General features: G+C 39.6%; 2 protein-coding genes and 1 non-coding gene across 3 annotated transcripts; 1 reads left to right on the top strand and 2 right to left on the bottom strand.

Moving 5' to 3' along the window:
- The first annotated feature begins 1258 nt into the window (after window positions 1-1258).
- Window positions 1259-26080, top strand: LOC135076006 (uncharacterized). Its single transcript, XM_063970452.1, has 15 exons — window positions 1259-1330; window positions 3336-3464; window positions 5642-5761; window positions 6294-6420; window positions 19875-20001; window positions 20340-20420; window positions 20915-20998; window positions 21511-21632; window positions 22102-22185; window positions 22255-22639; window positions 22817-23024; window positions 23379-23445; window positions 23575-23630; window positions 23699-23863; window positions 25664-26080. The coding sequence occupies exons 1-15, from the start codon at window positions 1259-1261 to the stop codon at window positions 25859-25861; spliced, it is 2025 nt and encodes a 674-aa protein (XP_063826522.1). The 3' UTR covers window positions 25862-26080.
- Window positions 7019-15429, bottom strand: LOC135076389 (collagen alpha-2(I) chain-like). Its single transcript, XM_063970882.1, has 6 exons — window positions 15253-15429; window positions 12785-12872; window positions 9415-9579; window positions 8476-8566; window positions 8258-8327; window positions 7019-8176 (listed from the first exon to the last, which is right to left on the bottom strand). Exons 1-6 carry the CDS (start codon window positions 15260-15262, stop codon window positions 7395-7397), a joined length of 1206 nt encoding a protein of 401 aa, XP_063826952.1. The 5' UTR covers window positions 15263-15429; the 3' UTR covers window positions 7019-7394.
- Window positions 19019-19089, bottom strand: Trnag-gcc (transfer RNA glycine (anticodon GCC)). Its single transcript has one exon. It is a non-coding gene; the product is annotated as a tRNA-Gly (tRNA).
- Window positions 26081-26370: the final 290 nt, after the last annotated feature.

The raw sequence follows: 26370 nt of genomic DNA, 5'->3' as shown, positions 1-26370 counted from the left end.
CCCTATCTGTCACATAGGCATTAGCGTCGTTTGCCACTCTGTCATGCGTCACGGAAGCACAACAGAGTGGCAAAACCTGCAAATTTTCTTCTAATTCAAACACTGAGTTTGTTAACCCTGCCTGTCCAGTGGTGACCCAAATAGCCGTTTGATCATAAAACCCGCGGCTCGCGGAATAGGTACCTACTCCTAGTATCCCGAGACTCCCCGAGCGCGGCCGACGGGCGCCGAGCCGGCACCAGTTCGCGGAAAGCGCACGCGCATCTACGGTTCGTGGGAAAATTCGCTAATTTTCGACTTCAGGAGAAAATAGCGATGGAAAGAGTGTTGAAAAGTGCAAATGACTGTTGCAACAAAGTTGTCAGTGTGTTAGCGGCCAGTGATTATTTAGTAGAAACCGATCAGTAGTGTAGTAAATACGAGTAGTACTAACGTAAATATTGACTCTGGAAAATTAGATTTAATTCTGAGAAAATGTTTGCTCATTTAAAACTTACGTCCGTTTCAGCTGTGAAGCCAGCTAATATATTTTAACATCAATATTGCAGATGTGCCGTGTGGTGACGGCAGAGTAGAATACATTTGTCACCAACCCCTACTCTTCCCGCGGGTGTCGTAAGAGGCGACTTAGGGACTACACATCAAACAGAGAACGGGCAGCAGCGCTCTCTGAAAAACATCAATCTTTTAAACTGCGATCTCCAACCCGCCTGCCAGGCGTGGGGATTATGGCAAAACCCTCCACTATAGTGGAGGAGGCTCATAGTCCAGTAGTGGACTGTAAAGGGCTGTTGATGATGATGATGATGATTGCAGATATTGTTTTATGCTTTAATGTCATTAATGGTACGCCAAGCGAACTTAATGCCATAAAAGCAATCTCTGTCAGTTTATACCATATTCGTATAAATGAAAAAGTGATTAATCTTTTTAAGCTCTAAGAATCTCGATAAGCAGAATCAATAAATTATTATTTCAGTCAATATTAAGAGCTAATTTTTCAATCTCTGACCTCTGTGTAGTCATCATTTTATGTGACTTTTTCTAATTGATTTTAATTAAACATTTGCCCTAGACAATAAATACTGTGTACAATATTTAGTTAATAAGATAAAATGTGTATAATCCGACACAAGATGACAATATGACAAAAAACAAATCGTTATGGAAACTGTGTACTATATCATATATTTACTTTTGAGTGTTAAGAAGAGTTTGAAGTGTTTTCTCGTGTGAAAGTGCGAAGTGCGTAAGTGGCATGTCGCGCCGCGAGGGCCGCGTGGAGCGCGCCGAGGGCCCCGCGATGCCTCCGCCCAGCAAATGTGCCAAAGTGAGTACTTAGTTACTGCTACCGTTACGAATTTACAGTAATCTTCGTTTATACGAAAGCATTTATGTGATGAAGGTATGTATGATATTATTAGACGATGGCCGTTGGGGCAGGAAAGTTCTCGAGTGGCGACCACGGGCTGGAAGACGTAGCGTGGGCAGGCCTCCTACTAGGTGGACCGACGATCTGGTAGAGGTCGCGGGAAGAGCCTGGATGCGGGCAGCGCAGGAACGTTCATTGTGGAAAACCTTGGGGGAGGCCTTTGTCCAGCAGTGGACGTCATTTGGCTGAAACGATGATATTATATTGGCCTGACTGAAGCTCGGCAGACGAGCTTTGTAGGTATATGAATAATCTGAACTATGCCGCAAATACGATCATAACCTACTATTGTTTTCCTCTCTATTGATTCATAAAAAGACTGAGCGGTGAGCATAATACGCGTAGATTTAAAATTACTTAGGGTGGATTCGACCAAACAAGAGTAAATGTTAATCTCAGAATAAATCGTCAGCTTTGATATATTTTCCATACTAAAACTGTCAATATGTCAGTTATACCAGGAGATCTCGGATAAAAGTTTGGTCGAAGAAATGGATAATAATGTGCCTAATTACTTAATGTTCTGAGTTTCATCGATTTTTTTAAATGTTACCCACTACAAATATTTGTTACATTGACTTTTGACTTTTTTTTATTAAAAAAAGATCTGTTTAAAAATTTCAACTAATGGGTAAATTGTTAAGAACAAAAAGCTTCAGAAACATTAATCAAGAGTTGGCTACTACAGCCGTGATTTATCGGAGGTGAGCGAGCGACCGCTCGTAAACTGCGCGCGCGCCGATGAGGAACACGCTGATAAATATATTACTTACATCCAGCATTCGGGAAATTGCCCAATACGCGTCCTACTAAATCTAAACAGTCGACAAGATGATAGCTGTTTTCCATTAAATTGACTTCAAATAGGTAAGGTATGTGAATATGCCAACACACCGCGAAAGATTTTAAACATACGAGTACAACGGCAATAGGAAAACAGCGCATACTTACGTTACTCACACACAATGTTTGTATTAAATAGGTAGTTTTATATTAATAGATTGAAAACATATTATTGTGGTTGGCAAGATGTGAATGTATGATCACTTTACGAGTAAAATGCAGTAGTAAAAAGCTACTCACATGCTCCACAATGTACTGACGTACTGATGTTGTGGCCACTAATTCCACCGAGATCACTGTACGCTCCAAACACTTTAAAAATCACAACTGTCACCACATTTCATGTAGGCACGATGCCGAAATCTACTATATAAAAATAAGTCGGGTTTTCCTCCCTGACGCTATAACTCCAGAACGCACGAACCGATTTCCACGGTTTTGCATTCGTTGGAAAGGTCTCGGGCTCCGTGAGGTTTATAGCAAAGAAAATTCGGGAAAAGGGGGTAAAACGGGATCCACGCGTACGAAGTCGCGGGCGGCCGCTTATTATTTGAAATTATTTGAAAAATCCTTAAAATGACACCCGAACAAGACTGTCCCCGCGCACAATAAAACACGGACTGAGCGGGCGAGCTATCTTATCGCCGACCGGTTGTACGACAACTACCCACATTAAAATAATAAAATGTGCATTTTGTAGTTATTAAATTTTTGTCAAGAAACTATTTGATGAATGTTGCTATAGAAATAAATAAATGACTTTTTATAATTAAAAATTCAGTAATGAATTTTAAAATAAACTTTAACAATATGTAAGTAAATGTTTTAAATAAGTAATTAAGTATCCTAGAGATTTTCGAAGTTTATACGATTTTATCAAGTTTGATATGCCACGAGATATAACTAAAAAATTTTAATACAAATATGGAAATATTATAAATTACTTTCCAAAGATATCACGGCATAGTAAAAAACTAATTCTACGCTCCAACTTTGGCCAGGAAATATAGATGCCATGTTTTCTTTTTGTTTTATCAGCCCATTCCCGTGGCCTGCGCAGGTGCTGTACTACACGTGGCGGCTGTGCTCGGTGGTGTTCTCGCACTTCGTGATGATCAGCCTCGTGGTGGCCTACTGCATCCTCGGCGCCGTCACCTTCGAGCGCTTGGAGGCGCAGTACGAGCGAGAGGTACGAAGTTATTCTGAGGGCTTAGAGTGAGTTTACCTCCAACGTCGTCACTAGCGAGCGAGCGCGTTTTTAGTTCTTGAAAGTCTCCGCGAGAGGCGCTGTACAATTCGTCATACATTTATTGTCACTTTTTTACGCAGTCGACATCGAATGCGTTTGACGAAAACTCACAGTACGCCCCCTGGTGTCTTATTATTATTTTTTACTTCCATTTTGTTAGTAGTAAATCACATCAAAGTCGTGTGCCTGTTACGATCTTGATGACAATGGACTGCTGCATAGATTCTCAAAACTATCGCAGAGCATTTAGTACAGAAGTCTGGAGTAAAAGTTATCCCATCAAAAACAATACTTGTCAAAAAAACCAAGTCTCGCAACTCAGTTGTTCTACGGTAAAAAGTTGTGAGATCCATGTAATACCAAGTCCAGGCCAGGAAATCTTTAACGTTTTACATAAATATATTGACTTGGCCATCGCACTAAATAATTTAATTTACACGTGTTTTCATGCGATGGCCAAGTCAAATATTTATGTAAAACGTTAAAGATTTCCTGGCCTGGACTTGGTATTACATGGATCTCACAACTTTTTACCGTAGAACAACTGAGTTGCGAGACTTGGTTTTTTTGACAAGTATTGTTTTTGATGGGATCTCATTTCTTTTTGTATTTTGTAGACAGCAGTTATGTATCTAGAAAACTGGACCGAAATTGAAAAAATTTTACTCGACTTGGCGGTTGCACTACCGTGCCCCCAAATCTCATTTCTTTTTGTATTTTGTAGACAGCAGTTATGTATCTAGAAAACTGGACCGAAATTGAAAAATTTTACTCGACTTGGCGGTTGCACTACCGTGCCCCCAAATATTTTAGTTTTTCCTTGATTCATACACCAAACACTACTTATATTCGAAATTTGAAGCTTCTAGGTCTGCTAGAAGTGCCTTAGAATTTTGATGATCGGTGAGTCAGTCAGTGAGTCAGTGAGTGACAAAATTAAGTAACTTTGACCCGTTATATTTCTTAAACTACTGGTTCAAATTGAATGAAATTTTAAATATACCGTGTCTTTACAATGCCTGCATAACTAATGAAAATTCAGCCTTCTAGTTTTATCCACAACGAAGTTACAGGCGGTCGAAAATGGCCTGAATTGCTTCGAGAAAAGGATGGTACGGCCGTGCCGCTTTTTTGCTCGACTTGGTGGGGTGCCGTGCCCCCAGATAGGTCTTGGCTATGAATATACATGATAATTATATTATTATCAGTCTATGAAGGATTAATCGCCTCTGAACGAACTATGAAATTGAATTCACTCAAGCGCCTAGAGTCGCAGCGCAGTTCCCAAGGTGAATACAATAAGTATGATTATTACGTTAGGCGCTGTGTCTTATCTAAATCCCAAAGACCGTGGTATGGAGGGTCCTCTCAACCCATGCACACTAACTAGGTACCTACATCATATTTCGTCATTTGGTGTAAATACTACGTTTTCAGATATAATCATTTCCATGATGATGAAAATAAATAATTTCCCATCCATATTTAGGTACTTTTAGTTACGTTATTTAGACGTAGAGATTAGAATTAGATTTAGTTATTTTGACAGTCTTTCTACTCACAGTCAATGGTGAAAAATAGCTGTCTGCAGATAAATCAAACTGCGCGATAATTTTTCAGGCGATGACGCTAATTGGCGCGTGAGAGATATGTTCAGAGCGCGCGGACGCCACCGTACCGCGGCACCGGCACATCATAGCTTTGGCATTGATTTGAATGATTGTTTCAATGTTTTAGTTCTATTCTTAAATGGAATGTACTCTAAATTTAGCTAGGTCTACATACAAAATGAGAAAAATAATGATTTAATCAAATAAGTAAATCTTTCGTAAACAAAAAGAACTGTATCGGAATCGTTGTTGTAATACTCGTAGGTCTGTCTGTCTCGAAGTTATGTCTTTAAAGGATTTGTAGCGCTTTTTGAGGCAAGAATGGTAGACTATCCTACTTATAAATATAAAACACTACTACAAAATTATCATAATAACTTTCAGTTCTAAATAACACAGCTTCAAAGTTTTAGGATGAATACTAATAGAGTTGCATCCAATAAACCTAAGTACTGTGTATTGTACAAAAATGATTTTCTTAGAATAAACAAGGAGTTTGTGTTGAAGGTAAAGATGAACATCTCGAGGATCCGCGAGAACACGACGCAGAGCATGTGGCTGATGACGACGCGCGTGCCGCTGCTCAACCAGAGCAACTGGACCTCCGGCGCCGTCGACATGCTCAAGGTAACACTTGTTCTCATTTATACTGTCGCCCACTGCTGGACAAAGGCCTCCCCCATCTATAACGACTGGTTCTGCGCTACCTGCGTCCAGGTGCGTCCATTCCCCGATCTTCACCAGATCGTCAGTTCTTTCTAGTATTTTACCGTGATAATAAAGGGCCATTACATTTGTTACTGTTACGGCAGATTTTTGGACAACTCATGGCAAGGTGGAAGTATAAAGTACCTCATTGCTTAAATCGAGGAACCTAACTACATGAGGTCTAATAAAATGATAGTTATAAGTGTCCGGTGGCGACAAGTGACTATGCAAGGTTTTCCTCAATATTTGGATGTGACCTTTGTTATTTTTGGAACACGGAATTTATCAGGAAAATTGTATGATAAGAATATACGTTAAACTTAATGAAAATATGCACTATTATAAAAGTGTTCTAACTCTATAATTTATAAAATTTAACCTGTGATAAACTCATTTGAAGCTTGGCAAAGCTCCAAGAATCTAAAGTAATGACATCAATAATTTTCATCAGGACTTCGAGAACTCTATCCTGCTGGAGATGAAGGTGCGCGGCTGGGACGGCAACGAGAGCACCGACCACATCCAGTGGACCTTCACGGGGGCCCTGTTCTACTCCATCATTGTCATCACCACCATCGGTGAGTATCACATAAGTTACCAGTCTATATTATATTATCTGTGTCAGTAAGTATGTGCTCGTGTAAATGTATACCCGTACTATACTCGTAGTTAACAACAAATTCCATTGATTTTAGTACACATTCACTTTTAGTGGTAGGTGGGTAGGTACATGAAATTAAGATGGGACTTAGAGACGTTTATCTGTTTAATCTATGTGATGTCAAAACAGTCTATTACACCCACAGAACATTAATCTCTTTTTATAAATAACGAACTTTGATCTGTTTTCATAAGACATAGATTTTCTTTGATATAAGAATTGAATGCGTAATGTGTTGTAACATTGTCGGCCATAGTCCCAGCCTGAGTCGCTGGCCACGCGCCAGGCGGTCGGCACTCCTTCATCTTTGTTTCTTCCCTCAGGCAAATTGTTTTAATTCGAGAAAATCTGTCAAAATCGCTCCGGTGAAGAACCTCGGAGATTACTTTCACCTGACATATTTTTAAATAAACTTTGTAGCTCGATGTTCGTAAAAGTGAAATGAATAAGTACTGAATAAATAAATTCAGTTAAACTTTCAGAAAAAACGATAAGGAACAATAAGAAACAAAAGGGATGATTGGTAACTTTATTTAGGTACAAAATTAATGGTTCCTCTTGCTTATAAAAATCCAAAAAAACTATTACTTAGATATCAATGTCTCTTGCATGGTTTAGGTTTGGAAGTGGGTGAAGTTTTAGCTTTGTTTCTAATTTGTCGCGAACACCCTGCGAACGGTCGGGCGAGTTAGTTGTACAATGTTCACTTACATCTACTGCACACGGTAACCTCCTAGGCGACTACAGCGAGCAACGAGGCGCACACGCTTCTAACTACCATAATATTTACACATACCAGTCTACGGCGACCACTGCGGCGCTCAAACACGCTGCCGCGATGGCGCGGTCAAGTTAAGTTTATTAGTCACTAAGCCGCACACGTCACACACATTATTTACCGTAGTATCTCCTCGGTGGCCCGATCATGCCGGTGGGGCCGCCCGGGCCCACGAGCACGGGCCGCCCGCCGCTGCGGCCGCCGTACGGCCCGATGATGCCCGTCGGGCCGCCAGGGCCCACGAGCACAGGTCGCCGCCCATAGCCCGCCGGCCCTATGATTCCTGTGGGACCCCCGGGACCGACTAGAATTCCTCTCTGTGCCGTTTCGTCTTGCCCAGCATCGTGTTTACCGGAATTGAAATATTCGTATTCTTGTTTATTCACAATACCCGGCCCGATAACACCGGTGGGCCCACCCGGGCCCACTAACACGCCTCTATTCTGCTGACCGGGGCCGATCACACCGGTGGGACCACCCGGGCCGACCAATACGTCTCTATTCTGCTGATTGGGGCCGATGACACCAGTGGGACCGTCGGGGCCGACGAGAACTCCTCGGTTATTTCCCGGGCCGATGATGCCAGTCGGACCGTCGGGGCCAACGAGCATTCCTCGGTTTTGATCAGGACCGATGATGCCGGTGGGTCCCCCGGGGCCCACGAGTACAGGTCTCTTAGGTCCGATTTGGCCAGTCGGGCCTTCCGGGCCTATGAGGACGGCCTGGTGCGGGCCGCGGTTGTCCTGCAGGGTGCCGAGGAGCGCGGCCTCGTGTCCGTGGCCGGGCCCGAACACGCCGTTGAGGACGGTATCGGGCGGCGGCGGGAAGGGGCCGGCGCGTTCGCCTTGACCGGGCAGCAACATTGGACGTTCGTCTTCGACTTCATTGAAAAATTCTGCAAGGAAATCAGGCTTTTTTCAGTGACCTGTTGTTAGTAGTTAGTCCTTATCTATTTGGCCATAGAGGGTATTGTTACCTGTGTTCTGGGGTGTGCTTTTGTTCGGCCGTTTGTAGCAACATAAGAATTTACCCAAACCACATGCTTTCTGAAAAATGTAATGGAATCGGTAAGTTTAAATAATAAAATAATAGCTACTGGCTAGGCTATACCTATAAACTGCACGATTGCATTCATTACGAGAGGAAAGGATAGCATAAGAAAATGTCCTGTCCAGTCCTGAGTGGTGTACTTACAGCTGAGTCCACGGACGGGTTGCATTCGGGCGTGGAGACACACTTGCAGTACTGAAGCGAGTCCAGGGTCCCGTCCGAGTAGTGTTGCGGCCTGCAAAAATATAAGTATGGGAACTTTAATACGAACAAATGGATCTGAGTAAACTGCTCAGTGAGTTCTTGAGTGAAGGATAATATGAATGGGCTGAGTTCAGCATTAAAATGACATACTTGATGGCGTAAGAAGCACTGCAGACTGTGATATCAAATTGAGGTATTCATTCATCCTGTGTGATAGATAAGAGTCATCTCGTGTTAACCTACATTCTATAATGATAATAAATAAATAAATAATAAATAATAAATAAATCTTTAGACAATTTCACACATCGCCAGCTAGCCCCAAAGTAAGCAACTTAATGCTTGTGTTATGGGTGCTAGCTTAACGGATATACTACTTATATACTTTTTTTTTTTTTTAATACATACATATTATACATAGTAACACCCAGACCCGTCACAGAAATTAAAATTCATCATTTCAATTTCTGCCCGGCCGGGAATCGAACCCGGGACCTCTTGGCATAGTAGCACGTTCTGAACCACTACACCAAACGGCCGACAAATATAATAATGTCAGCTTGCTTTACAAATACAAATTACTTACTAATTAACTATTTCAGTACCTCAGTGTTTACGTTCAATTTTTAATTAATATTATTAATGTGATCCTACAATGGCTTATAATTGGGGTTAATTTCGCAAATCACGGAAGAAATGATGATTAAATGTTCGCGTGTTCATGCCTACTTATGGCAACCGATTATTATGGAATGAGTCAATGTCAAGTGATTCATCATGGTTCTAAAACCAAACGGTATGATGCCACCAGTAGTAGATGTATGGGAGATACATGTCCATGTCCCTTATCCGAGGCTCATAATTATGGGTGCTACTTACGTCTTCTTCAAAGAGTAGATGCCTTGCTCGTCGACCCTGTAGGGGTGGTAGGCCTGGACGCGCACGGGGTAGCGGCCCGCCCCCGGGGGGCGGTTGTAGAACCCCTCGGTGTTGGACGGCTCTTCGAACTGGGGCTCATCGGCTTGCACCTCGCCTCGATTATTTCTGTTCAACATTTCAATATCGTATTATTGTACCCGTGAAGTTCTTTCTTGTGGGTAAGTAGGTAGCTAAATTTTATTTTATTTGACGATCATCAAATTGCAGGTAATCCGTATCATTGTAACTGGTGTCAATGCGCAAGATTGGTAGGAAGTACAACAGTGAAATGGTTTGCCAACGCCGCGGTTTGGCAACGCAGACGTGGTCAGCTAGTGATAGTATAGATTGTGTTGCATTTTTGCAATACTTTACGGATATTGCGTCTATTGACTTACATTATATTGCCCTTACATTTTTCGTTACAGCCTACTTTCGCATTACCAAATATATCGTAACACAAGTACTATTAATTTTCATGCTCTACTTTGGTGTTCAGTGTAAATGAAGCTGATGAAAATCATTCATGATTTTAATCGTAGTTGTAAAACAGTTGCATAGTCTCGGATCTGGGGCGTTTGAGAAAACTGGCATATTTTAATAAAGTGGTATTATTAAGACTCTTTCAAGGATCAAATTAGAAACTAATTGTTACACTTACGCACGAGCAGGGCATTAATGCGAATGTATTCAAATTGCAGATGATCATAATATTATCATTTATGGATACATAAAGTCTGCACGCAAACACTAATCTTTTGTTACGATTTATGTGTTAGTGTGAAATGAATGATGAAATCATTTGAATTAATAGCTCAATGAAACAAGAAATCATCAGTTATGTTTCCTGTACACAATGATTATAATCTAGTAAATATTTTCATGTCTTCTCAGTGGGGATATGATCACCCATCACGTGGAAAGAAACATGAGTATGTATATTTACATACACATAAACTTATAAAAAATGAATGAATTTCGAGTAGTGGCTGCCCTTCGAATTCATCTTTCAAAAACGATTACACTGAATTTAATAAACATATTTAAGATCACTTTATTCCTTGTCTAAGGTGTATAATTAGGTTCTCCTATAAAAGAAATAAAGCAGGATATTCATGATATTGCTAAACCTTTGTACTACTAATTGCGAAAGGAAACTAGGCAATCAGATGAACGGAGCCATTCTTGATGACGTCACCCCATTGAGACGTCGGACGTTGCAAGGGACGCGCACGCACGCGTATTGTATCGGAAAATAATGCGCCTGCGCCGGATATTAGCAAGGACCAAAACAAGAGCTCCTCTGTAGAAACGAATCGAATAATGTTAAAACGTTTAAGAATTGTAAGTAGTGAAACGAAAATATTAACCGGCAGACAGTGGTGACTGAGTTTGTTGCGGCGCTTCTTCTCAGCACTTGCCAAATGTTGGTCTCGAAGCGCTCTGGTAGGGTAAAAAGATTATGAGACATGTAGAGGCTCCTTAAGAGCAAAATGACGATTTGTAAGAACTATTTATTAGTCTAAACAAATAAAGAAATTTTGACTTTGACTTTGACTTTGAATTGCAATGGCCCAAAAATCAGCCTACGTCAACATAGAGCTCAACATGCTCTCTCCAATGCAAGCTATTGAGTACCAATGGGAAGACTTTTCAGCTTAGAAACTACTGAAATTATGTTTCTAATTAATTGTTGAACTAAGTAGGTATCTTTACGTAAAATCATAGAATATGGGTTTAAGTTTCCCCCGTCGCCATTAAATTATGTAGAGTCGCCAGTTTAAGGGTCCCATGTGCTTCTCCTGGGACTATCGCAATTTATTCTTATTATGTGATAGTCCACCGTCTCGCGCAGTGGTGCATGACTCGATGCAGTCGATACCGCGCGACTCGGAACAATGACGCGCGAATATGTGCCAAGGCGCCGAAACTGAGCCGACTGGAAATATCGCGTGTCGTAGGGCTGCCAGCTACTCGTACACATTATGCAAACGGCGATAAGAATCAGGAATTACAAGAAATAAGTTGCTGCATAAGCTCTACTAAGCCAAGCAGACTTTACACTCTGACGACTATTCGTAGAAACACTGTTTTTGTTGTAGATAAACTAAAAATAAAAAAAAATGAACATGAAATACAATAAAGATATTGACTCTTCACTATTTATTTACCCTAACACTGCCAGACAAGTAAGGGAATCACTACACCAAGTGGCCTTCTAATTATGTCAATAACTAGCTAGTTCAAAATGTTGTTTTTGAAAATTACTGAAAATGTACAACCCTAAAACTATTGTATCGGTCGAAACTTAGGTCGAAACTATTCCGGAGCACTTAGATCTCTAATTAGCTGCATCTCTAAACATTGCTTGTTATTTTTGATGAATAAATAATGAATATCTAAGTAAAGATAATGAAGAAGACAATGTGATGTAGCGTAAGTACAAGTTACTTTGCGAGATTCTACTGTTGCTTGTCTGTTACTGCTCAAGCGAATCGTGCTGAGGCTACGGGTTTTCACTGAGCCAATGTTGTAAGATGCAATACTGTTGGGGTTTTCCAATGTAATTACGAGCACTTTTGAACGAGAATGTAATTTGGTTTGCGAAGGTTGCATTGTCAATATCAATGTTTTGAAGTATACAAATGTAGCAATACCTTATTTTAATTGATCCAATGTTTAATGCTTGTTATGTTTTTAAACTTCATACAATTTTAACGACACTAATAATGTAGCTACGAAGTAATTAAAACATTTTACAACTAAGTACGAGTAGGTAAATACCTACCTATGTTACAGGAAGTATAGAATTACAGGCAGATGCTTGTTCATAGAGCATAACTGAGTACAATTCTCTAGTATTTTTTCACGAGTTTGTCACAATTTCTCAAAAAATTAGCGCAGAGCCAGACAAACATCTGGGGATGCATCGTAATGAGAGGGTTCAAAATGCATATGTTTTGAGAGGAGTTTTAGACACCCCGGAACTGCAGACTTTTAGTCTGCCGATAGTTTGGTCGGGCTGTTGATCAGTATGAACATTTAGGGAAGTGCGCACATTACACCGATTTGGTATCTTCTTCTTCTTTTCGTGTCGACAATAAACCTACACAGTGTCAGCCCAAAACTCCGCCACAAGAGTGGCGTTGTCAGCAGCACTCATCAAATCCTCCTGAGTGCAGTTGCTTGGGCACGACATCAGGTGCTTCATCGACTGGGAATTTGGTATCGGCCGATTCCTCATACAAACTGGAAGCCGACCAAACTATCGACTGACTTAAAATTTGCAGTTTTCGGGGAGTCTAAATAAAGGGGTTAGTTAGGTACTGACTTGTGTTCGCTGCGCGGCGCGTCGTCGGTGAAGCGCACCTTGGTGTCGATGCGCACGGACGCGGCGCCCTCGGGCCAGCGCCAGCTGTCTGCGCGCGCGCCGCCCAGCGCCGCCGCCGCGCATAGCACCACCAGCACTGCGAGGGAAACATTCTTGTAACAAAATGTTCAGAAATATTATTATTTGGTAGCCTTTTAAGTCCCGCGAATCGATATCAAAATATAGCGACAAAACCAATTGTAAAGCGGTCATATGCGATCGCTTCTCGTCTATCTTTTTATAAGTTCTTCAAAATATCATTTGGGTTGTCTGATGCTTGAAAGAAACTGCTGTCTAATGATAAGATGATCCTCGTGCAATTTGTTACGTTCTTTCTGATTATTATCAGTTCTCTTCTTAAGATAAAGTCTGTCTAGGCACTCTACGATATCTATTAATCTATTCAAAGTCAAAATTTCTTTTTTTGTTTAGACTAATAAATAGTTCTTACAAATCGTCATTTTGCTCTTAAGGAGCCTCTACATGTCTCATAATCTTTTTACCCTACCAGCGCTTCGAGACCAACATTTGGCAAGTGCTGAGAAGAAGCGCCGCAACAAACTCAGTCACCACTGCGACTCTACCTTATTATAGCGACTCTACCTTATCTCTTAATCTATTACCTACCTTAATCTATCTTTACAGAATTGGCATATTTTTAAAATCTTCCTTTCCATTCTACATAAATAATGAACACATTTTAGTCTCTACCAACTTAATCTACTCATAGAACTGTTTTGAACATCGGAAATACGAGTATCTTGATATTAAACATCATATTATGTTTAAAGTATATGGAAGCATAAATTAGCCTTGCTTTATACTAAACCACACCTCCTGCTAGCGCTATGTTTACATGACTCAACACTTAATAACCAGGTAGCTCTGAAACCTATGAATCTTTCAAGAGAATGGGCGTATAGATCTTATGCAAGAGAAGATGACCTCAGAATGATTTGAATCACGAGAAGTAGCTACTACTCGACTACCAACCACATCATCACCCTTTTAATGATCCCATAAATGTTCTAAATGCCGAGAGTTGGTAGGCATATTATTATAATTTTACTATCAATGCATCTTGTATACCTATGACGATTTAAACTCACTTGTACTCAATTTAAAAAGTAAGTCACATCCTTAGACAATTTAATTATTCGAAAAGATTACTTTGTGAAAAATGGCGCAGAGTGAAGAAACGAGATTTCAGCATAATCAAGAAGTTAGAATGTCCATTCCTACTTCTTGTATTTTCATTAAACACGGAAAAATCTAGTGCTAGTACCTGTCTTATGTCATCAAGCCATTGTTTTGCGTTGTCTATACAATAGTTAAAGTGGTAAGCAATTTAATAATATAGAAATCTTTTACGCTTGCGATTCACGTGCGCGTATTTTCAAAACACGCGGCGGGTCATTACGCAGGGCTGTTTGTAAATACGGACGTATTATATCGGCGCGTGGATTAGTTAGGTAAACCTCTGCAAAATAAGGGCTTAATGATCTTTTTCTTATTTTTTACCAAAATTAAGATAATTTTTTGTTTGTTTGTAACTTTTATGTGTAAGTAGTGATTGAAAGTCGAATGAGTACTAAATATCCTTGGAAATTTTACACTGCGCCTCTAGTCCCAAACTAAGCAAAGCTTGTACTATGGGTACTTAGACAAGGGATATAAACATACTTAAATACTTTTTTTTTGAAAATAGATAACACACATCAAAACTTTAACAACTTATCAAAACGTGTTAATTGCAAAACGAAACTGGTACATACGACTATGATAATGTTTAGTATTCCTAAAGTTTAACTTTAGACTAGCCACCGGTTCTGTAGGTATACGCAGACTCTAAAATTGCACCGCACACATATTTGCGTTCGAGGAAGAATATACTTTAAAGAATCAGCAGCAAAACAGCAATGTGTACGCGTTTAAGGAACAGCGTCGCAAGTCCGGCGCCCGCGGCCGTGGGCGGGCGGCGAGGGTTGCGAAATCCACAAGGACTTCTGAGGCAACGAGTCCTTTTGTGGGGACGGCGAACATATTACAATGTTAATATCGCTTATTAGGCTTTTGACGACATGTGACATGGACTATTTGACATCTATTGTTTTGATCATAGCTATTTCCATGAATAATTAAAAAAAACGATGGGCCCAAATTAATTTCAGTTAAACTACATTATTATTGATAATGTATAAAAGGAAAACATTTATTTTTGTTTTATAGTTGAAATTATTCAATTTAATTTATTATAACCAATTTTATTTCAGAAAAGTTGGTAATTTCAGATATTAAAAATTAAATATTTTATTAAAAACATTAATAAATTTGTTATTATTAATAGTACGTTTGGAGTTTACCTTTTTCATAAAAGAACTAGAATTAATTAAAAAAAGCAAAACACAAAATAACAAAAAAAAACTCACCAAAATTCATTCTGGTTTACTAGAAGTTATTAAACAAAATTCACAACGCAATTAATTTGTTAAAATTAATAGCATGATTGGGAGCGACCGTTCCTCGCGCCCTCTGTTATGTAACTGAGCTTTGCGGCGTTTCAGCTGCGTGCGCGCCGCTGATGAAACGACGCTGCTGTAATGCCCGCCGCTCACTAGCCTCTAAGTCTAGCTGGACAATAAAGACATTTAAACCTTCATCTATCGTCAAACATGAAGTGACGGACGGAAACCAGAGAACTAGCAAATCACTACGTAACAAATTACAACGCATTCAAGATGCTGGATCGATTTGACTTAACAGATTCCATGTTTATTGTCCACAAATTTCAATTTATTAATTGGTTTTAGAAAAGAACCGTAACTTTGACAATAATTAAGATTATTTAAATTATTGAAACTGAGTAAAATTATTAAAGTATTTAATGTTTTTCAATAAATTAACTCAATTATCAAGGTGACTGTAAGATAATACAATACAACACAAAGACCACGGTCGGCTGGAGGAGATCTTGTTGTAAAATAAATGTAGTCTGTATTTCTTAGTGTTGTACTGTTTGTGTAAATGTATATGTATACTCCCAAGCCGCCTTCGGCTACTTTAACTACGACAGAATTCCTTCAGTCCGTAATAAATGTAAAGAAATTATAAAATAAAAATATAAGTTAGATTTATTATAATAATTTACTTCTGACGGCGAGTGCGCTTACGTACCCACCTACGTTGTTAACTTAATTCATGTTCATAAAATTGTTATTTTTATCCTTTATGGCAATAAAACGTGACCTTACTTTAAATAATAAATCGATGCATGCTGCAGATGCAATATGCATACGTAGAGTAATTCGTTTCGTCTCAAAATTCTACAGACCGAGGCCATCCCTTAAACGATGTGACGTCATAAGACAGAAGCTGGCACCCTTGACACATACTTCGTCGAAGGTTGATCTTCCAAAAGCTTTTTAAAGGTACCGGTGATTTTTCGCAAAAATTTTGTAATAATTAGGTACCTAGGTATTATATTTTATTAAATACTTATAGGGAAGTCTTTCTTATGTACCTAATTATGTAAGTCACTAGAAAAAAGGCTTTTCGGAAACTACGCACGTATTTCAAATAAGCAGTTTACCTAAAAGATTAGCGAAAGTTTTTTGAAATTCCATTAATGACTCTATATTGATATGATGTAGTATAGCTAAATGTAGATACTGATAAACTGAAGGACTTTTAGTATTATACCTATCAAGAAAGCTCTACGTTTGTAGACCCCTACATTCTGAACGATACGCAGCGCGGCCGCAAGTTGAAGGCCGCGCGGTGGGAACAGCGCGCCCTTGACCCACGCACTCACCAAACATTGTGCGCCGATAGCCTTTCACGAGCCATGGGTTTATCAGATTTATTAAATTAATTGTATACTGAGATTCCGAAATGAGTCGGTTTAAGAAATGATACTGCTACTTAAGGGTGCTGCGACGTTGTAAAGTGGAAATCTACGACGAGCAAGCGACACGACGTTGACTTTTTGACTCTCGCTATTCTTAATTGAATGAAATGGATGTATCCAGTATCTTCTGTGACCTTGTTTCTTCTTTATTCGTCTTTTTAATACAGTCAAAAAATCAAAATCAAAATGAAATCGTGGCTCTTATTCCCACGATACAACGTCGTATCGTGTTTATGTGTACTAACTAGCCCTGAAGTTCATTATTTAGCTCCGTCGCGTTGTGGTGAACTATCTGCAATCTCGTAGTATACTAACAATGAGCCGTGTAGCTTAAATGAGGCATCAGCTTCAGCACTAGACAACATTGTTTTTCATTTTTGTAAAATATAACCTATTACATCTGCATAGGATGCCAACCGTCTGTCCATCGTCTCCCGTGGCGACCGTGCGCGGGAAAGCACGGAGGTCGTCCATTGTCTCTACAATCACCGGCCGAAGGCTACTCCCATTTGGCGATATGATATACAATCTAATTATGAGATAATACCCTATATTTGGTGTTTTTACATAATAATAGATGACCTCTATGTTTATCTATCTAGAGTGTAATGGTTTGAATAAATACACGTAATTAGTGGGCAACAATACTTCTTGGTAATTTCTTCATTAAATTGGTATTAGCCATAGTGGAGATTTTATTCTAATACTCGTATTTTTTGCACCTGTTATAAGTACTTTCATATTTTATTGTACTGTGATAGACTGGCAGCTAAGCAGTTAAATGTAATGGTTTCGGTTTTCTTAGACTTGCATGAAATACTGAAAATATTTTATAAAGACTTTGTTATTGAGAAATGTGTTGATATCGTACGTCTACCTGGTAAATAGTGGTTCTTAGTCGCAAATCATATTAGTACACGTATCAAAATATAATGTGGGTCGTTCGAGCGGCTAATGAAGCAGTAATTGGGCCGTTTTGTTGTTTGTTTCGGCGCGGGCGCAAGAAGGCGACCTCGGCTGCATCCGTTTCATATAACGTAACGGAAATCACTTCGATTTTTAGGGAAAAAAAATCGTGGACTTCTAAATAAAGGCAGATCAAGTCCAGATAATATCTTGTATCGAGACAAAAAATGCATACGTACTTATGACATTCACCAAAATGTTTATTTAAGTGTTTTTTCGATGGAAAACCACACAAAAGGAGTTTGCTGTAAACTTAGAACATTCAAAGAAACTTTAATACTACATTCATCAAATATCAATCTCATAGGTTAGTTCGTAAATATGGTAAATACCTTTCAGTTTGAATAATAGTTTATTTTACCTATCCTTGTTATTGATCGTGGGAGAGCGATATACTTACCTGGACTTTTTATATTAAATCAAGATCATCATGAGCGAAACCGCGGGTAAAAGATAGTAGCTTTATTGTTTTTCCTACTATTTTATTTTATTTTTATTTTTCTTTATTAAGGAAACAAACAGCATGAGTTGATACATGTGAAGTTAAAAAATAAAAATAGTACAGTAGCCTAATCAGTTTCCACAGATAAACTTTACAAGTTATTCGAAAGTTATGCTATCTATTATTAAATAATAGATAGCATAACTTTCGAATAACTTGTAAAGTTTATTATGCCTGACCATAAATTTTATTATGCCTGACCATCTTGTAAGTACATACAAAACTTTAAACATTTGTTATTTTATTTTCTACACATATAAATTACTGCGAGTAATATAATCGATGATAGTTTTATAGTTCAAACAGATTTATATTCATACGAAAGCACTTACCTAAAATAACCTGAATTGACTGTTCTTCAGAACTTTACAGCATTTTTATTTTAAGTTTGTTAACTCATAAGTTATGTCGTAATTTTTCAAGGAATAAATCATTTTCCTTCTTTCTTACTTTTTATTAAAATAAAATAAGCAAATTGTATAACCATTTCTCATGACCAATTAAGTTTAACCATTCGCCACTGAACCCTAATTTTTTATATTGCCTAATCATGTTGGTACATAAGTTATAACGACAAAAAATAGTAGGTAGTCAATGATTCATGGTATTTAGTCTGACCTTTAATCACCCAAATGAAATATGTAGTAATAATTTGCTTTAAATAACGAATAAAGGATGTTTTTATATGATATACGAATCAATAAATTGTAGGATAAGTGGATGCCTATGGTGTTTGACCAGTGAAATGGAAATTATATCCAACATTATGAAAAATTAAATTATTTCTTTTGTAATTAAAAAAATAACACTAAAAGAAGTATGCATCGGCCGGGAATCGAACCCGGGCCGCCCGCGTGGCAGGCGAGCATTCTACCACTGAACCACCGATGCTTATGACTCAGAGATGAAATTAACATTTAGGTCCGTAGTGTGACGGCATTGCGGCACTCCGCCACGGGCTCTACGTCGATCCGCCTCTTGCTCAGGCTCAGGCGTTCACGTTATGCAACCCACAGACAAGGTCGTTGTTTATTTTGGTTAAAATGGACTACTAGTTGTTTCGCACGCGGTTATCGCGATGTATGATAAGTAATAGGTTGTTTTTATAGTTCTAGCGTTTCACAAAACTTGATATCAAGTACTTAATAGGAAGAAGGACATACCGATTTATAAGTGTCGAAAAATATTTTGGAAACTAGTCAATAGTAGGTACTCAATAGCTATTAAACGAAATATTTTTAGAATATAGAATAGAATATTATTTATTTGGCACAATACACAATAGGTACATGATATAGGCACAATACAAGATTAAAACATAGAAAAAAACAAAAAAGAAAAATAAAAATAGATTTTAAGTGCCCTGTGCCAAAAAGGTCCCTGACTCAGCATTTTTCTATAAATCATTTTAAATAAGTTTGATTATGCGGCAATAATCTGCAAATATTAGGTAGGTGATGTATTGCAGGTTTCGCTTAGCAAACTAATGAATACACTTTGCATATAACACTTTTCAGGTGCATCAAATAATATTCCTAACGAATTCTCACACAATCATGCGATTTAATATCTTGGTACATTTTATAAGTAGTACAAGTAGACGTAGTTTGGCGAATCAATCGTAGTTTTACCACATTAACCCTACTACTTCTCAATTGAATATGTCTGTCATTCAGGCTACGGGCACATAGCCCCGAAGACGCAGACGGGGAAGGTGGTGACCATCTTCTACGCCATCCTGGGCATCCCGCTCATGCTGCTGTGCCTCTCCAACATCGGAGACGTCATGGCTTCATCGTTCAGGTACTAACCATGGCCATCGATGCCGAGCCAGACTTTATACACTAATTAGGAGGTTTCCATTGGTAAGAACACTCACAAAGTGAGCGCTCACTCTCGACCAAGTTAAGCCCACGAGTTACTTACACTTACGCACTTAAATATGTCACGCGCATCGGACTGCCTCTGTTAGTACTAAACTACTAATCATGGGAGCGTCCATCCGCCTAAATGTAAAATGGTGCGGGCATTGTGGCTACAGGCGCACATTCATAATGCTTGTGTTACTGGACTGTTAAGACCTAACTCCACGCTAAATCTTTTAGTTAAAAAAAAAACTAATTTTTAATATTGTGACCTAGATTCCTGTATTGGCGCGTGTGCTGCTACGTCTGCACGCGGCCTCCAAAGCGGCGGCATCGACATCACCATCCTTCCATCAGGTATTACACAAGATTTTCACAAATCTACGACAGTAAATAGGTACCATACCATACCACTCAGGATGATCTTAAGTTTACATTATCACCAAACCAGCTGGACTGTAAAATCCACAAATGAAAGAGCATTTAGTCATAAACTCTGTTAAATAACCCGTGATATTTTAAAAACTGAATTTACTCAAGTCGAAACCATGAAGTCGGGAGCATTTACTCTGCAGATGTTTTCGTTTTCTCGATTTGGCTATCCTTTGAATGCGCTCAGTTTATGTAGCTGTCTCCGTAAAATTGTGAATTCCGTTTTTCCGAGATTATAATCTGACGTAGTTAAATTACAATCTAACCTAACCTAACCCACTGTTAGTTTACAATCTAACGCGTTATATTATAAACTGACAGAGTTCACAATTTCACGTTGACATAGCATTTATTATGTTATTTGAGCAAACTTACCACACTAGAAGTCACGCGTAGAGATTGCCCGTTGTTGTGCGCAGGCGCTCGGGCCGCGGCGGCAGCACGCGCGGCTCCACGCGCCGGCGCCGGCCCGTCGAGCGTGCTCACTCCGACACGGATTGCAGGTACAATCTCAATCTATTTGCATTAAATAGCAATTAAATACATTTTATCAGTTGATCTTAATATTAGCTATTCCTGTTCATCCATAGTGAATGAACAGGAACAGCCTAGTGTAGGTATGTACTTACTTTGGATTTTTGTCTAAGCTGGGCTTGTAGTATATGACACCAGAAATTACAAAATGTTTTATACGAACTGCATTACTTAGTAGCATCTAGATTATAAAGGCTCTACCTTCAATTAAACCGATGTTCACCACGTGTTTATTTTCAAACACCCTTTACCAGGTTTGAGATTGTCAGCTCATTGCCATCAGTGACACAGAAACTTAATCCGTATACTGAAATGATGCCCAAACACAATATTTTCAGGACTTTTTTCTTGATTCAATGACATTTTAGCATATATTTCAGTTCAACTTATTGATAAGTTGAAACTGTGCTCTGGGCTTACTTTACGTATTATAGAACTTTTAATTTATCCCATCGTTACCTAAGTTGACTTGAGCATGCAGGTACCGCGACAGCGGGTACAGCAGCGGGCGGGCGCGGCGGGCGCGCGCGCCGCCCCACGCGGCCCCGCCCGCCCCGGCGCGGCCTCGCTCGCAGCCGCCCTCCACCTACGCCAGAGGATATGGTAATTATCACCTACATATTTATTTTTTATATTCACTAGGCTATAAATGTAGGATTAACGAGTTTTGTGTGTAACGGAATAGTAGGATGACGGATGAAAGATAGTTCACGATTTGAACACTGAATGATACGACGTGATCTCTACTGATCTCTAGTTGCTTTTAAAACTCATTAAAAACTCATTAAAACTCATTTGATACTCGAACTCAATAAATGAGTTGTAATGAGTTTTTTTTTAATTTATTTCTGTAAATAGGCTTAAAAAAAGCACTTTTACACGTCCCAGTATTAACCCTACCACTGCTTCGGGACAATAAATGGGCCAGTGCTGAGAAGAAGCAGCGCAAGAAACTCAGTCACTATTGTCAGCTCGTAGGAAGCCTCAATATAAGCTGATGATCATGATGATGAGGATCTGTCGTATTTTACTAGAAGTTGCGTCTAATTAATGAGAATGATGTTTTTTTTAGCGCCAAGGGAATTTCTTGACCGAGATGATAGATCTCCGGTTCAATATGAACGATATGGCCGAGACACGTATGAGGAGGAAGAAGGTAGGTAATACAAATTAGGAAGTGTGGAATAACAATGATAGGAAATTTATGGACATCTTATTTTTTCAGAAGATTTCCCAAAAATCTCATTACCTCTACAAGATTTAGAAGCTGCTTTGAAAGAGTTAGATAATCATCAGAAAAAAATAACTTCGAAGCCTGATTTGCGGAGTAAATCATTACCGAGACCTTCAAAACCCAAGCCAGATTATGGTCCAAGAAGAGACTTTGATGACTCCAGACATTACGAAATGGATGATAGAAATATGTTCGAAATGCATGACCTCCACGATGTAGACTACGAGAATTACAAAGAGAGGAAGGCATTGGAGGAAAGGGACAAAAAACAGAGAGAGCGAGATGATTACTATGCAAGAGATCGTGGTTATGATCCGGAAGATGATGATTATGAATTTGATAATCCGAGGAGTAGGAGGGATCGTAGTGATTGGAGGTAGGCAATTGTTCTCGACAAGATAAAAAGGCAAGATTATACATGTACAGTAAAGTCTTGTACGTAAATGTTAATCTATGTGCATAAAATTTGCATTTGTGGAATGTGCATGTATCCAAGTATACCAAAGTTTAGGACCTAATTTAATAGATTTTTAACGATCAAAATTTTTCTTAGAATGGGCCGAGGCAGGTCTGAGTATTACGAGCGCGAGCGCGAAGACTACGGGCCGAGCAAGCGCGGGCGCCGGGCCAAGAGCGCTGCGTACGAGTACGAGCACCGCTGGGACGACGACCTGGAGGACGGCAGGCGGCCCGACCCCCGGGCCCGCCGGCTGCGGCGCCTGCAGACCGTCGAGGATGGCGCAAGACCGTACAGACACTATGTAAGTTCCATAGGTCCAATTCCACGAGCGCGAATATAAAGTGAACCTATTATGTGCACTTACAAATCTTCTTCTTCCTCGGTCCCTCACTGATGAGGATCGCGACCACAGATAGTGTTCCTCCACAGACTGCGGTCATAAGCTGTGTGGACCGCACGATGCAACCGCCCACCGTCTTCCTCACCGCGTCCGACCATCTCATCGGTGCCCTGCCCCGAGCGCGTCTGCCTTCCATTTGTCCCAAGATAATTTGTTTCTCCAGACAATGCCTTGGAGACCGCATAATGTACTTACACATGGTCCAAGTTAAAATGGTAGAGCACTTACCTAATAAAAACTTTAACTTTTTTACAGACTCCATCGCCAGAACGAGACGATTGGAGCGATGAAGTAGCAATACCAAAACGAAATCGGCCTCCAGGTAAGCACTTTTTAGAACTATTTGTTTTATTCGTAGTATACCTGCAGAATATATGATTTTTTGGGTACTGAACTGAACTAATGAGTCATTGGGAAATGGATATACAAATATTGTTCATAATTTTCATAGTTTGGGGCTCTCGCCAGTCGGAAATCTACGCAGTGGAGGCACCTGTTAAAGAAGAGGTAAGCAAATATTTAAGAACTTAATTCTTTCTGATACCAAATTTGCATTAATTTTTACAAATTCCCAGATCAAGCCGGTCCCCATCTGGTTGTGCGTGTTCCTTGTAGCGTCGTACATCGTGGCCGGCACGTTCCTGTTCAAGCAGTGGGAGGGCTGGGAGTACCTGGACGCGGCCTACTTCTGCTTCATCACGCTCACCACCATCGGCTTCGGGGACTTCGTGCCCGCGCAGGTACGAACATCTTACCTCAAGTATTACCAGAGTAAATACAAATGAGTAGGAGCGCAACACCCCGCTAATCCACGCTAAATTTTGTCAGTGTGTGACAAACCGCGCTCGGTGCGTTTCTATGAAGATGACCTACTCATTTGTATTTACTCTGGTATTACGGACGACGGAACTTCGAAGCACGTAAACATGGTTTATTTCAGATAATATAGGCACATGCCATATTTATTTACTGATCAAAAACACAAGAAGCTCTCAGAGAAACTAAATAGCTTACATGTTTAGTCACATAAACTGTAATAATATATGAATGCCCAATAAAAAGTCCAATTATACAAATACTAGGTATACTCGTACTTAGAGCCTAATTGCATATACAGGGTGTGGCGTAAATAGTGGTCCAAAGCAAAAGGGTCGATACACTGTACACTGAGGTACCACATACCAGTATTTAAAAAAATATAATTATGTTAAAGGGTGTTTAAAAAGTAAAGGTAAAGTCAACCGATTTGCTAGTAGTGAGTATTGAATTTCGAAACAAACTTGTTTATTTAAATTCAGTTTGTAAAAAAAAAATGATTGTAATACTTAGTTAATACATAAATGTAATCAAATTTGTAACGCAAGGTACCAATTTTAAATTTTTTTTTGAACAACCTTGAAACATTTTTTTTAAAATACTGGTATGTACTATGTTTGTATGTTTGCTTTGGACCACTATTTACGACACACCCTGTATTTATTTATTTATTTCAAACTTATATGCACATATAACAGTGTACATAAGGCGGACTTAATGACTTTCGGCATTTTCCTCCAGTCAACCTTAGTCCCAAACTATATTGACCTAAATCCACCCATTAAAATGTAAGGAGGCAGTGTACCTACTACACTAGGTATTGTAGAGTGCCCGACCTACAAAGTCCATCGCCACACTAGATCACCGAGGTATTAATTTACGAGATTCGTGATTGAATCGAATACTACCCCACCTCGGATGTCAACAGCATCGGTTGTAGTTTATGTTACGTGTTATATTACTCCTTAGATTATCGTTTTCAATCGCTCTAATTTTTAATTTATGCGTAATTGACTCTCATAGTATTTTATCGCTTTACAGATCTTAAAGTGATAAGATAATTAAAGCCCTTTTTATTTAGTAGCCAATAATTTGATTAGATTGACTATGACATATTTAATATGCCCTTGATTAAAATGTTGAACTTAAAACATTTCTATTTTATTTTATACACGCTTTATGGCTTCATAATTTCTTTGTTTGATTTACTTTCGAGATAAAGGATTTTGATAAAATTAATTTTAATCTGACTTAATGGCTCATAATAAAGTAAAAACGACAAGTTACTAAAAATGTATCTTATCAAAATAGTAAATGGTTTATTTTGTCGCGTTTTTCGGAATCATGTGTCTGGTTATTATTATTAATGACGGGATTGCTACCATGTACCTTAATTTTGAGTTTCCGATATTTCGGCACTGTTGCAAGCGCCATGGTCACGGAGTAACTGAGAAAACTTGCGGGTGATAGTGACCATGTAAGTTTAAAACAATATACATGTGTCTGGTATTTACTAGTGATATAAATGACGTCATCAGTATCCCGCAACAAAACTAAAAAGCGTCGTTTTACTTGATCGTATTATACCAGTAAGAACATTTCGAAATTGATGATCCTGTTTACATATAAGTGCATTCCTTTTTGCCCGACTGCGCCAGAAGGAGGGTTATGTTTTTCGAGTTGTATGTATGTAGATAGGATACTGATGATGATATGTCTGTCAGGGCCAGAACACGGATGAGCCGGCAGCGGCGGTGCACTCCATCGCGCTGTGCTCGCTGTACCTGCTGTTCGGGATCGCACTGCTGGCCATGTCGTTCAACCTGGTGCAGGAGGAGGTGCGCGCCAACGTGGCAGCGCTGGCCACCAAGCTCGGCATCATCAAGCCGCGCGAGCCCTCCGACGCGGGCACCGACTACTGACACCGAACTGTTTTGACATAAATAAATACTTTCTTCTAAAGCCCGGTCTCCGAGCACGTAGAATCTTGTTGCTGTCGCGCTCGCACACTCACTGCAGGCGCCCGTCGCACAGACGCGACAGCAATATAATTACGCGCGAGCGATAAGGATGGGTAGCTTGGGGTCATTGGACAAAATTCTACGTGCTCGGAGACCAGACTATATCTATCTTTACTGGAACGCATTGACCCGCCTATTCATTCATCGCGGAGTGGCGTATCTGAACAAAGTTTCGGAGGAATTCAGATCTTTTAACTATTAAGATGGCCGATGGGGCAGCAATGTTCTGGAGTGGAGGCCTCGTACCGGAAAGCGCAGCGTAGGACGTCCACCCACAAGGTGGACGGACGACCTCATAAAGGTAGCAGGAAGGGGCTGGATGCAGGCCGCTACCAACCGGCCATTGTGGAAATCATTGAGAGAGGCTTATGTTCAGCAGTGGAAGTCCTATGGCTGAAATGGTGATGATG

This window comes from Ostrinia nubilalis, chromosome 11 (assembly GCF_963855985.1).
Source record: "Ostrinia nubilalis chromosome 11, ilOstNubi1.1, whole genome shotgun sequence".
In the NCBI taxonomy this organism is placed as follows: Eukaryota; Metazoa; Arthropoda; class Insecta; order Lepidoptera; family Crambidae; genus Ostrinia; species Ostrinia nubilalis.
Note: the sequence above shows the minus strand (reverse complement) of the source record. Positions and strands in the feature narration are given on the sequence as shown.